General features: G+C 34.1%; 1 protein-coding gene across 3 annotated transcripts in view; it reads left to right on the forward strand.

The window, feature by feature from the left end:
* Positions 1-14,659, forward strand: part of CSMD3 (CUB and Sushi multiple domains 3) — a 921,636-nt gene that overhangs the window by 262,684 nt on the left and 644,293 nt on the right. For all 3 annotated transcript variants that reach the window (XM_053661036.1, XM_053661038.1, XM_053661039.1), the window contains exon 5: positions 4,091-4,298. In XM_053661036.1, coding sequence (XP_053517011.1) covers positions 4,091-4,298 — 208 coding nt within the window. The remainder of the gene's footprint in view (positions 1-4,090; positions 4,299-14,659) is intronic.

Raw genomic sequence — 14,659 nt, forward strand, 5'->3', positions numbered from 1 at the left:
ATAAAGGGGTTACAGTTAAAAATTTGTAAAGAACTTGCACAACTTAATATCAAATACACACAACCCAATTTTTTAAAAAGGCAGAAGTCTTTAATAGAATTTTTTTCAAAAGAATACATACAGATGGCCAACAGACATATGAAAAATTGCTCAACATCGTTAATCATCAGGGTGATGCAAATCAAAACCACAATGAGATATCACCTCACACCTATCAAAGAGGCTATTAACAAAAAGATAAAAATGCTAATATTGTTGAGGATATGGAGAAAAGGAAATCCTAGTACTCTATTGTAGAAATGTTATTTAGTACACCCACCATGTAAAACAGTATGAAGTTTCCTCAGAAAATTAACAATACAACTTTCACACAGTCTAGTAATTTCATGTCTGAGTGTTTATATGAAGAATACAAAAACATGAATTTGAAGAGATAGAAGCACCCCTATGTTCACTGAAGCACTATTTACAGTAGCCAAGAAATGGAAGCAACTTATGTGTCCATTAGTAAATGGACACATTTATAAATGTAAACATTAATAAATATGTTTGCATAAAGAATTCCTGTTGTGAATATAAAATGGAATATTACTCAGCCATAAAAAATAAAATAAATCTTGCCCTTTGTGACAACATTGGTGGACATAGAGGGTGTTATGATGGGTGGAATAAGTCAGACAGAGAAAGACAAATATTATATGATTTTACTGATATGTGAAATCTAAAGAACAAAAGTAATGAAGAAACAAAACAAAACAGAAATGGACTGATAAAGATAGGAAACAAACTTGTGGTTACTAGAGGGATGAAGGGGTTGGAGGATAAGCAAAATAAGTGATTAAGAGATACAAACTTCCACAATACAGAAATATAGTCAAAGAGTATTGTAATAACTTTTCATGGTGATAGATATTAACCTCATTGTGGTGTTCATTTCATAATGTATATAAATACTGAATCAATATGATGTACACCTGCAATTAATAGGATAATATGTGCCAATTATACTTCAATTTTTAAAAAAAGGTCCTGTCATTTATAGGATTTGCACCAACTCACATGACTAGAGACCAGACAATGTTACTTAGCAGAGAGAGCACAGCACTAGGTTTGAGAGTTTCATAGTTTGTTCTGATGCTGCCTTTTATGTGCTCTGGTTTTGTTTCATGGATTGTTTGTGCTGCCTTTCACGTGCTCTAACTCTGCTTAAAGTAGAAATTTTGGTTTATGTAATACATTCTGCTCTGAGTCAATGTTTACAGATAATGTACTGGGTTTTATAAATACTCTATTAAATCCAGACCAAATCACAATGCATAGGTTCTAGCATTTGCATTGTGCCATGTAAGAATAATACTGTGTATCTAACATGTACTAAAAGCAATCTACCTCCTTCACAGTTCTATCCTATAAGGACTCTATGGTAGCTTCTAAAGTAATAAAGAGATCAAACAGCAGTGCTGAGTGAAGAACTCGATACAAGAATTGGCAAGAGCATTTGTTTGTATGCTAGAAGATGTGAGTTCTCCTTGTTTTCAAGTGTAAATGAATAAATTTTTAGGCTCACAGTTATTTTGTTGTAAAATAAGAGTTTCCTTGGAGTGAGTTATTCTATGAGTTGCTCTGCATTTCATGTTTTAGGAGGTTGGTATTATTTTTCTCTTTTGCTAACCTGGATTGGGGAATTTCAAGGGGACTATGCAGGGAGTTTTATTTACAGGCTCTGGAACTTGGAGGACACATGCATTATTTTTAAAAATCATGGTTGAAATATTTAAATGTCTAAAGCAAGCCCATAGGACTGTATGTGGGAAGAAATTGAACTTGCACAGATGATGAACACAGCAGATATGTTTTCATTTGGCCAAATGCAGGACTTCCATGAGAGATTTCTGGCCTGGAATTTTCTAAGATTCTGCCCAAGATGCTCACTTCAGGGATGTGAAGACAAACAGAAATAAAATGGAAATGCAAAATTCTATACCCGTAGCATGAAGGAGAAATGTAAGCAGCTAGCCAGAGGGACACATTCCCCCATGAAGGAACTGATTGGGATATCTCTAAGGTGCTCATGAAAAATCTCATATGCAACAGACCCATTGGTTTCTAATCATCTTCCATAGTTCTTCGAAACCTGTAGCAAATCAGTACCAGGCAAATGAAAAGATTCACATTCCCTGATGTGAATCTTCCTACTTCCAACTTCAGGAGGAGTAACAGAGAGCTCAGTGAGTGGGGTGGATGAACAAGGAGTGGTAGGAAGGCAAACAGGGAAGAATAGCCTGCTTCTCTGCCTTCCCTCTGCCCCATCTTCCTCAAGCCCAAGCAAGGGGGGAGCAAGGAACCCTAACCCAACAGAAGCAGTGTGTGTGTATGTATGTATGTGTGTTTGTGTGTGTGTGTGTGTGCGTGAGAGAGAGAGAGAGAGAGAGAGAGAGAGAGAGACAGAGACTATCTGGGACTGGACATATTAATTAATTGATCAGTCAAAATGTTTTAATTAAAAAATGAAGAAAATTTTTCTTTAATCTGAGTGTGAGTCGAAATATCCAGAGACAGGAAAATAAATAGCACACAAAGCTGATTTGAGTAGATTATGTACCAGTTTCACTACAAATACCTAATAGTGTGGCATTTCATTTCCAAAGTACTATTCATCCTTAGTGTGGGTACTAGAAATTAAAGAGTAGAATTAATTTGTGGTTGGAGATGGGGGAACAGCAAGACATGTTTACCAGATGCTACAGGTAAGGTATTCAGAGAAGGCAGTGTGTGTTGGCAAAAAATTATAGTACTATGTCTTAGAGTCTAGACTGGACCATTAGTTCCATTTAAAAAATACTTAAAAAACTGGGAGGACATGTAGTGAAAATAAATTTACATTATCTCATATTTACATTATTTATTAGTAAATTTAAGTGTATTTTAAGACTAATATATTTATGCTTTTAATTTATGAATCACAGAATTAAATGTATAAAGAGTGAGGCAGAATGAACCTGATGTTATTTGATGCATACAACATAGTAATAAAGTTTTCTCAGTACCAAGGCTATTTCGCTACTCCCTGGCTATTATGAGTTACAGAGAATATTGCCCCATCTATTTATGAAAGTTATGAATTATTATCCATTACATGAAATAATAATTGGAAAACTTTTTTCCTGAAACATTTGACTTGAGTTCGAAAAATCCCCTGAGTGATCAAGACAGCAATATAAATCTTGAGACAATTTATTACATAAGTACACTAGTAACTTATTAATTTTGCCTAAATAGTGTAATAACAAGACAAATTTTATAGCTTCAATTTATTTATGAAACAAGGAGCTTTATCTTGTACTTTCATGCTAAGCACAGGCAGTCATGTAACCCCTCAGCATACACTATTGGGCAAAAGTAAACTCATAGAGAATTTATGACCTCTATTTGGAAAATGAAAACCATAGATTTAAAAGTAAAGTCAGTAGGAAATTTATTTATAATATCATATTACATATATCATGTGAGTATCTTGAAAATGATCTTTATAATAATGGAGTCATAGGGGTTACTAACAAGGATATATTTGTGACTATAATATTTCTCTAATTAAAGTTTCCTGAAAATATGATTAAATTTCATTTTCATAAATATTTTAGTAGCTTTTTAATCATGCCATTGACAAAAATTATATTATATTCTTTCTCAAACTGTTTCTTGACTTTGTAATTAACTCTATTAAAAAATTAAAAAAAGAAAAACTCAACTGTACCAAAAGCATAAACAAAGTCATTAAAGATTTCTCATCACATTATGAATAAGCTTCATCAGCTAATCAATTAAAAAATAATGTTGGATCTATTATATGGAGATCAACTGGAGTGCAGATTTTTATTTACATTCATTGTTGTTTCAACCATGATTCAAAAATCATCAAGATATAGTTTATATATGTGCTAATTTTTTCATGGACTTCTCATTTACTTAATCTCTATTAGATAATATGTACTTTCTATCCCAACATTTGCATCGTTTCTTTATTAAAAATTGTTAAGAGTTGCATTCCTCTTAATGACGTACCTGAACATTTCATCCTTGTTTTTAACAGCTGAAGACGCATGTGGAGGAACGATGAGAGGATCCAGTGGCATTATATCAAGCCCCAGCTTTCCTAACGAATACCATAACAATGCTGATTGTACTTGGACCATTGTAGCAGAGCCTGGAGACACGATTTCACTCATATTTACTGATTTCCAAATGGAAGAAAAGTATGATTACTTAGAAATAGAAGGTTCTGAGCCACCTACAATATGGTAAGTAGATAGTTTCTATTCACACAGTGTTGATGTCATTGCTTAAGGCAAACTGAGGATCAAAGAACAGCTACATGTGGGCTTTTAAAGGTTTAAATATTTGAAAAAAACTTAGAGTTAACAGGAAAATTTCAAGTGGCAGCTGTCAGAGCTAAGGGGTCATTTAAGATCTGGATACAACACAGCAAATAGACTGAACATTCGAGAGACAAGAGCTTTCCATCAGTATTTATTACCCCACCAATGAAAAGTAATGTGAAAATCAAAATTTGTGTATGAAAATTAAAGTTGTTCCTAACGTAATTTGCAGTTGTGTTATTTAGTATGTCAGTCCATGCTTGATGGCTCCTTTCAAATTAATTGAATAGTCCTGGAAGAAATTTGGTTCTGTTTTTTGTAGGTCTTCTATGTACCCTGTTTTCTGAAGGCAAAAATTAAATAATGTGATCTGAGTGAGTATGGTCTCTTTATTTAGAGACTTAAGACATGTTCTGAAAACTGCCATTTACAGAACATACTTTTAGGATATAATAGTTTTAAGAAGAAATGTTTATGCTGTTTTGAAAATTAAAATGCACTCGTATTATTGCAAGGTAAAGTAGATAATGAATCAATAATTGAATAAAGAATGATGAAATTGGTGAAGAAAAAAATATAAACACTAGATTAGGGAGGACCTTTTAAGCCATGTAAAGTTTTTTTTTCATGTAAAGGTTTTGATAAGAACAATGGGGATTTATTAAAGTGCTTTATCAAAAACAATTACATGAAGACGTCTGAATTTTCAAATGATCATTCTTATTTATATTTAAAAATTGATTTGAAATGGGGCTCTATCAGCTGTGGGAAGAACACCTAAAAGCTGATTGATGAAATCCAAGAATGAAACATGGTAGCTTGGATTATGATGGTATTGATTGATACAAAGAATTAGAATGAGTTGAGAGATATTTAGGAGGTATAATAAAAAGGAGTGAATTGAGGAATGATAAAAGTTCTTGCACAAATTGGTAAAGACATATTGGAAAATGTTGAATGGAGGTCAAATTTGCAGTGGGAATTCTATGAAAATTAAAATTTGTTTTAAATATATTTAGCTTGAAGTATTTTAGACATTTTATTAAAGCAATATAATAGATAACTATATCTGTCTATATGATTCAGGAACTCTTAGTAGAAGCATAAATGGTATATAGTTGGTACTGATGGTAGTGAACCAGTAGACATCAGGAATTATGTCTAGATAGAGGTAGGATGGGATGAGAAGACAGGAGTGGAGAACAAGTAAGTCTTCCCATCAACAGCTTATTGAAGCCAGGCTTAGGAGGATGATCCATTGGATGATCCATGGAAGGACTCTGAAGAAGTACATTCACAGAGGCAGGAGGAATGCTAAAGGAAATAGGTATTCAGACAAAAGTAGAAGAAATACGAAGAAGAGTAGGTAACATTGTAGACCTTGATGAAAGGACTTCAGGGAAAATTTCTTTTAATGTATTCATAGTTGGCTCGGCTTTATGAAGCTACCCAATGTGTCTATCATATCAATAGATACCTTTTAAGATAAGACAAAAATAACACACTTAGCTGTACCCACTTTGTTTTGTGTTCGTGTTTTCCCCTCCTTCAGGCCTGGCTGCTTAGGGTTCTATCATGTTAATTCTTCTCATGATAATTTCAGGCCCGAGTGCAAAAAACCCAGCAGAATTATGGTTTACATGCTCGAGAATGGAAAAAAACCTATTGTTTTTAGAAATTGCTAGTTCTAGAGCAATACATATTTGACTAATATGAAGGTAAATGAAAAAGTTTACAAAAGGTTTCTTTGACTTCAGGTCTCTGGTTGAGGGACATGAAATGTGCCACTAGCTACTGTATATTATAGTTTTGTTCCCAAAGTTCAGGCAGTGATCCGAGGCTTATTGTAGCAATGAAGCTATGGTTCTGTACATTACTACTTATCCATGGTAAAGTAACTTGATTAAACATTTATCATGCTTCTGTAGTTTTGAACTACACTCTTTATTGTGGTAAGAGTTTTTAACAAAAGATCTACCCTCTGAACCAGATTTTAAGTGTCCAGTATGATATTCTTTTTTTTTTACATTTAATAAGGCTTTATTAATATAAAAATAGATAATCTTTCTAGTTTCAGGCACTCTGTTTGATTTTGAAATATTACACAGATAAATTAGTATTTTTCCTTTTAAAGGCTATCCTGTCCTGCATTTCCAGACATACAAATATCCTTTATGAGAACTTTTTTCTTTCCAAAAAAATACTAGTGATACCCATAATTTCCATGAAAAGCCCAGAAACAGTCTGTTGATACTTGAGATATAGCTTGCAGTTTTCAAGAGTTTCCAAATCATCACAATTGTCTATGATGCAGTTACATACAATGAGTGAAATTCTGCTCTTAGATGAACATATATAGCTTGAGTCTCGTGGCATTTGGAAACATAAATTCAGAGCTGTCTCCAATTCTTCTCTGTACACGTGCATTGTGAAGAATTTGGGATAGGCCAAATATGAAGTAGTATTTATTTTCAATGATTAAAACTATTTTTAATGTTCAATAGTTCAAAACAATGTAATTTTTCATGATATTCTTAATACTCATTTGCTGTACAGGGGATCTTTAGAATTTCTCCATCGGGCACAACTAAAACTTTAAACTTGTTGAATAACAACTCCCTAGTTCTGTCTCCTCCTGGCCCTTGGCAAACACAATTCTACTCTCTGCTTCTATCAGTCAGGCTTAGATACCTTGTATAAGTGGCTGGCTAACTTCACTTAGCATAATGCCCTCAAGAATTTCCTTCTTTACTAGGATTGAAAAATATTATTTTGTGTGCATATATCAAATTTTCTTTATCTATTCTTCCATCATGGTTGCCTCTCTTTAGACAAGTTTAGGGTTCATAAAATGCAAAGATAGTAGAACCAGAAGGGATTATACGGATATTTCTGTCCCGGTTTTCCCTTTGAGGGCGATGGCTGAGGCCCAATGTGAATACTGCAAAGTAAAGCATAGGGGATACAGTCAATAGTATTGTGATCACTATGTATGAGGTCAGTTGGGTACTGGAACTATCAGGGGGAAGGAGCACTTTGTAAACATGTAGTGATTGTTTAATCAGTATGCTGTACATCTGAAACCATCTGAAACAAAAGAAAATAATACTGAAAGTGAACTGTAATTGAAAAATTAAAAAAATTAAATTAAAAGAATAATAAGAAAGAAAATTCAAGATGAGAATTGAGATTTCCTAATACTTGCCCTAGTATACTTTTTGATAAAAGTATCTCTTATTATGTATACAATAGGGCTTTTGACAACATCAATGATACACATCAATGTTAACATATATGAGTTAATTATCTTAATAGTATTGGGTTCTACTTAAATTGATAGATATAGATTAATTGCTCTGAATACTGTAAATATATTTCATTACTGTTATCTTTCAACAATATTCTTTCAAATACTTAATTCTTTGACTTGCTGTTGATGAGAAATGAATTAGCCAAGGCTCTATTAGATCTGGTACTACTGACTATATATGTGTATTAAAGCTATTACATAATAGCTTCAATACTTCCTTATGCAGGAAATATTTAACACTTATGTTGGTCATATGATATTCTTTCAGATATTTAGAATACTTATAATGCAAGAGGGATTTACTTAGCCTGTTTGAATAAATGGAAAAACTAAAGCTATCAGTTACAAATTATAAATGGAGAAAATTTGGTTCAAGATAAGTAGACATGTAAAATAATGATTTACCCCTTCCCCCCCAAAAAAGATCACTTGTAGGTAGTATCTTTCTTGGAAAATTTTCTATGTAAGTGTAGGCAATTGATTATTGGCAATAAAGAATTCATGAAATTCTGAATCAATAGTGATTATGCTAGATGATTACTAAAATACCTTTTTAATGACAGACTTCTATTTTCATTGGCAATCTTTTTAGTATTTACCAAGTATTACTAACATCAAATGCTCTGTTCATCAAATAAAACTTTTCCTAGCCCGAGTTTTGCTTAGAGACAATGCTTGCTACAACACCAATGTTTTAGCCATATATTGATCATTTCAGCCATTAAAATGTACAGCATTATCTAAAGTAAAATTATAAAAAATAAGATGTGGTAAACGTTTAAAAACATTATTTTACTATAATATTTGAATTACTTTTAACTTCTTTTAATTGTTCAAGTACCATTGTCTCCATTTTTCCCCCACTACTCCCCCACACCCAAACCATACCCACTTCCCACCCTTGGTCCTACCCCTCATTGGCATAAAATAATTCTTAAGGTAATTGTAAAGTATAAAATTGTATTTTTTATATATGAAGGCATAAACCATAGACAATCATATATGACCTTGGGATAGACTTTTCTGGAGAGGTTAGAAATTTATAAAGGCTTTCTTTTCATATTAAGTCTGTTATTTAAATACAATTTAAATCTCTATGGCAATAAAACAAAGTAAATAAAGCTGTAAGGGATATCACAAAGCTAATAAACATGTGACTTTATTATCTACTGAAGGTTTTAACTATAGCATGTAAGGTTGTATGATACATAATCTCATTTATTAAACCTCTGATTGGAGCAGGCACAAAATTTGCATTCTAATTTTTCAGTTATCTAGGTTTCTGCAAATGGCATACCATTAAAAACCTGGTGGAAAGGTATGCCTTAAGGTTATATATCTCATAGCTCTTGATAATATTCAGTTCCAAATTGAAATAACTTAAATTACATTCTCCAAGGATCCATTTTCAGAGTAGGTGCAGCTGTTGCATATTCTGTTTTAGAAAGATAATTATAATTACAGGCAACTTGCTTAAGATGAAAGTAATAATGTATTACAAGTTTAGGGAAAAAGTGAGATTCTAGTGTTGGTTTATGTAGGAAAAACAGACTGGTTACAAAAAGACCAGTGGAAAGCAAGGTATTCTACATGTGCATGTATGTGTGCATTAAGTCACATTTTGGAGAGAGCACATGTAAGAAAATCTATCAAAAATTATTTTTAAGAGAGGGCCATTCAGTGTTTACTATATACTGGGCAGTATATAACACATAAAGTCAAAACTCAATGTAATATTTAGCAAGATCACAGTCTTCTAAGGAAAACATTTATAAACACTTACATGAAATGTTCTGTAAAGCAGATCTGGAGCAACACATGAGGAAAAGACTGGCTCAGGACTTGAAGGGAGAAACTTCACAGAGAGAGTACATTTCAGCAAAATCCTCGAACAAGGCTTATGATTAATTAGGATGACAAGACTGGGTTCCATGGGAAGTATAATTGGGCAATATTCTCCCAGGAGGACACTGTTAAAAGTCCTGAAGGGTCAGAAACTGTATCCTAGTGGTCAGCTAACAAGCTAGCCTGTCACATTTTCAAATATGCAGAAGATATAAGACACCTAACTCAGATCCAATGGGCTCTATTAATCATCACACAGAAAAGGTGAACTGAAGTTGTCAGTTCCTCTTACCCTATTTCCCACAGAGTGACATGAAAAAGGCCAGGTGAGAGCTGCACGTGCAGTAGAATTCATTACAAGAGAGAAACCTTGAGTTGAAGGCACCTGAATCTGTTATATTACATAGTAAGAATTGTCTGCCCATTCCTCTGGAGTAAGATGTCACATCTTTCAAAGCTTTGAGTAAACCCACCCTTTGCTCAGAGGACTGTATTAACTGCATATTTCAAGGCTGTTTTATTTTTAACATTCTTGAAAATATAGTTTGAAAATAAGGGAATTGATGTGTCCACTTACAAGATGTGCAGAAATGAGACAGACTCATGAAATGTCTCCCCAAAGAAACAACCAAATGTAGTATCTCCAAGAAATCACATAGTGTGTTGTGTCTCAAGAATGCTAAGAAATCACATCTGTATAAAAGGTAGCAGGAATCTTCTTCCATGAAAAATTAACATCCCAGGGAGGTTGATTGGAGGCTGGGGACACAACTCAACTTGTTTCCCCGGCTTGAAACTGGAATTATCATTGAAGGTAATATTGAGTGAGGATGGAGAGAATGTAGGAAAGCATCCCAGCTTAAAAGCTTTGAAAATTGGCCCTGGGAGTAATGAAAATAACAAGAACCAATGAAGTTGTTCTCAAGTTGAAGATGATGAGATTGATGTAAATTTAACTTAAAAGTCAGTCTTTGGTACTTGCAAATCGGTTGAAAATAAGATGAGATAATAGAGATGGACAGACTGAAATTCTCTCAAAGTTTTCTGATTCTAAGTGAAATGAGGAATATGAAAAAATGAGTAATTCAATGGAATAAAAGCATATAATTATTTAAGTCATTGAATTTCCAAAGAATAAGAGAAGAGATGATTGGTGGAAGAGACTTTGAAATTGAGTGAGAATGATTTTGAGGACTCATGGTTAAAGCTATAGGTATACCTGAGCTCAAAGAGAATTAGTAGAATAATAAAGACTGATAAGGGGCAACCTTGAGATATGGGCAGGAAGAGAAATTCATGAGCCAAATGGAAAGCTGTAAGAGAGAAAGTGGAGAACACAGAAAGTTAGGTTCCATGGAGGCAGTGAGAGGAGACAGTTTCAGGGATGAGAGTGGACACCAGGGTTGAAATTTGAGAAAAATCAGGAAAGAAGTCATTTAGAAGGATTTGGAAATTAGAAGGATCTTAAAAATTTTGTAAATGACTATTCTATAGAAGAATTCCAATAACATTATGACAGATTATTACTGGGTGAATTCTTTATTCCCAATTTCTCTTCCTTCTTACTAATTTGGGTGATGGTGGAATATTCAGTTAAATATATTCACCTTTCAACACTCCCAGTCAACTGTAAAGGCAATATGAAAGAATTTTGGTCATAGGAATTTATGCACAAGTCATTGAGTTTTGCCTTTTGGAAGAGAAATTTGAAAAAGTCCCCTTCCCCTTCTTCCCTACCTTCTGGCCTGACATGTGATAATGATGGATAAAAGGATGGCAAGCATGATGATGGAAACCATCATTATCTATTAGTCAGAGTCTGGGCTGTGGAGCATAACCAATGAATCCTGACATCTCAATGGCTTACTAAACAAAGGTTTATTTCTCACTCAAGCAAAGCCAGTTCTGGTATCATCTCTCTTGGGCAGAGCTGTTTAACATTTTTCATCTCCTGGCACATGTAAACTACTTATTAAAATTCTGTGGCACACAAAAAATATATTACTTGCCAATATGACAAAAATAGATACAGTTTTGATTGATTTACAAAAAAAGGTAATATATGTAATTACCTACCCTTTTTGCTCCAAAGTGACTATTTAAAAAATCAGGTCCCTATACTGCTGTATAAGTCCTTCTGGTACTGAGAATTATCTAATCAGATGCACCTTAATTATATGATGTGAACAAGAAGATACAACTGTATCCTATGACCTATGTATTTATGGTTCAAGACAGGACATTCACACTGATGGCTGTTGTCTCTGTTATTTTTTTTATTTTGACAATCTAGGGAAGAGAGGTCAGGGCCCCTAACTAAATAGTCGGGCATTTCATATTTTAAAAATCCTGTGGCACACTGGTTGAAAATCACTGCTCCAGGGTAGCTCGGGGAATTTATTCACTTACTGTCTTGCATGTACAATTATAGTGCAGGGTTTCTAAGTCAAGGCAGAAAAGAAGTGAGATCAAAAGGGTCAAGAAAGGGCTTTTACCTACCTTAGCTTGAAAGTAACATGAGACTTCTACTTTTAGGCAATTGGCCTTGAACTAGCCACATGGCCTTGCCTACCTACAAGAGGGCAATAAAGTACAGTCTTCAAAGTGCTTGGGAAGGGTGAAAGTGCTTGAAAGTGGGGAGCATTAGTGATGGAGTTCTCTAAGGCACCTTAAGCAATTTATCAACCCTGTACTGTCCATACCTGGATGTCTTGTTATATAAGAAAATATATTTTTATTTATAAGGGCTATTATAAATCAACTTTGTGTCTGCTAGGCACACAGAATCCTAACAGATGTAAGAATAAAATAAAAATGTTTAATTTACTATAAATTAGCTCTCAAAATACTTTGTTTTGCATCCACGGAATTTAAAATAAATGAGATATTTCCATGTCAAATCCTATATTGCTAAAAACAAAAGCAGACAGGGATAGTGTCAAAACTGAGAGGGCACTGAAGCAGAGAGGGTGGTTCCAAGCTGGCAAACAGCATGGCCAGAGGTTTTCTCTGTGCTGCTGTTTCCCACACTGTAAGGCCAGAGGACTTCCCTGGCAGGCATGTATGTGTTTGTATTCTAAACTACCAGTTGCCATTGTAAGAGTATGCTAAGTTTAAAGTAGCTTGTTCTAGAGCATAAAATTAAACCCATTTGGAAGTAAATTGGAAACTTAATAAAATTTATTTTATTTGGTCTTTTTGGCAGGGAGGAAGTTAATATGTATCTGAAAAATCATTTGTCTTTTCTGTTTTTCTTATTTGTTTATTTGTTCTCTCATTTGCATGAAACCTTAATTAAGTTGCTTGATTCCCAAGTTATTGTTTCCTTATCTGTGTAATAGCATGTATATTGAGACCCATATTGTATCTGTCAAGGATTAGGAGTAGTTTTTATATGCTAGATTTTTTCTGCTTATATCTTCCCACCTCTGGATTTGCCAGTCACAAAGCCATCAATAGTGGGATCATTGGTAATCAAAGAAAAAATCAGTTATATTATATTGTTAAATTGGGAAAACCCAGATACTCCCAGGTACAATAGTTTTTCTGGCTTAGTTCCAAAATTCAAACATGACTTTCAATTTATACTTCTATAATATGAAATGCTGCTATTTAGAAGAATGTCGGTGACTTTTCTAGCAAGATATAGGAAGATGATGGTGGTGTAGTCCCAAGGACCAGGCATGTGTACTACATGGAGGTATATAGGAGTGTATGAAGATTGGTTTTGGACCTGTAAGTCATTCATGCTGCCAAAACTTGAGAAATGGCCCAATAAATAGTGCTGTGTCTCTTTAGTCACATTAGGAACATTTCTCTTGTGCAAGAGAACTAAAAACAAGTGGGAGGAAGAGCAAGACGTGTGCATGGGTTGAACTGTATCTCCTCTCCTCCAAGTTCATGTGTGGAGGCCTAAACCCTGGAGCCTATGAATACAAACTTACTGGGAAATAGAGTCTTTGCATAATCGAGTGAAAGCAAGGTCATTAGGTAGACCTTATTTCCACAGGACTGTGTCCTTATGAAAAGGGGAAATTTGGGCACAGATAGCACACAGGCAGAATGCCACGTAAACATGGAGGCAGAGGTTGGGGTGACGCCTTTACATGCCAAGGAACACCAAATTCTCAGGAAACCACATGACACTAGGGGACAGAGGCATGGAGCAGATTTTCCCTCAGAACCCTAAGAAGGAGTCAATATTGCTGACACCTTGATGTTGGACTTCCGGCCTGTAGAACTGTGTGGTACTTTGTAACAAGCACCCTATCAAAGTAATACAAAGGGTTAGGATAAGTGATGCCTTTCCTATGGGATAAGTAAAAATATGTAGAGGAGAAGGTTTCTTGTGTGGATTGAGGAGATAATGTATTAAATTATTAAATTGACCACATGGGTGTCCAACACACAGCCTGCAGGGCACATTCGGCCCAGGATGGCTATGAATGTGGCCCAACACAAAATCATAAATTTACTTAAAACATGAGATTTGTTTGTTTTCATTAGTGTTTATATATTTAATGTGTGGCCTAGAGACACCAAAATGTTGGGCACCCTTGAATCTGTTCATCAGAGTATCATACATAATAAACAGAAAATGATGTAGTTATTGAAATTATCAATATTTTTATTTTTATTTTGTTTAATAGTGTGATAGTCAAGACCACTGAGGCAAAAATATCTTGCCTTGAATCTTAGCTCTGCCTCTTTCTAGCTGTGCGGACTTGAACAGTTTATTCCAAATTCTCTATATTTCATTCTTTTCTAAAATGAGTAGGATATTGATGCCCACCTCATGGAAATATGGTATTATACACAGAATGAGTCTAATTTGAATGCTCAGTACATTTTAGCATTATCATTATTTTCAGTTGTCCAAATATGTGCTTTGTTATTTGACAATAAAGATTATATTCACATCATAAGCTTTATCAATAAAAAGTATTTTCCTTTCACTCTCTTTTATCATAAAGTTGGTATTTTATTTAAATGATAAACTAATTTTAGAGAGTGCTTTTTTTCCCTTTTCCTGAAAATGAGATTTCACATGAATGGTTTGTTTTAAAATTTTGGGACACCTCAATGAACAATAATTAAAGTATTCAAATTTTATTCAATGTGGCCCAAT

Source organism: Artibeus jamaicensis, unplaced genomic scaffold (assembly GCF_021234435.1).
Source record: "Artibeus jamaicensis isolate MK-2021 breed Jamaican fruit bat unplaced genomic scaffold, CSHL_Jam_final scaffold_916, whole genome shotgun sequence".
Classification (NCBI taxonomy): Eukaryota; Metazoa; Chordata; class Mammalia; order Chiroptera; family Phyllostomidae; genus Artibeus; species Artibeus jamaicensis.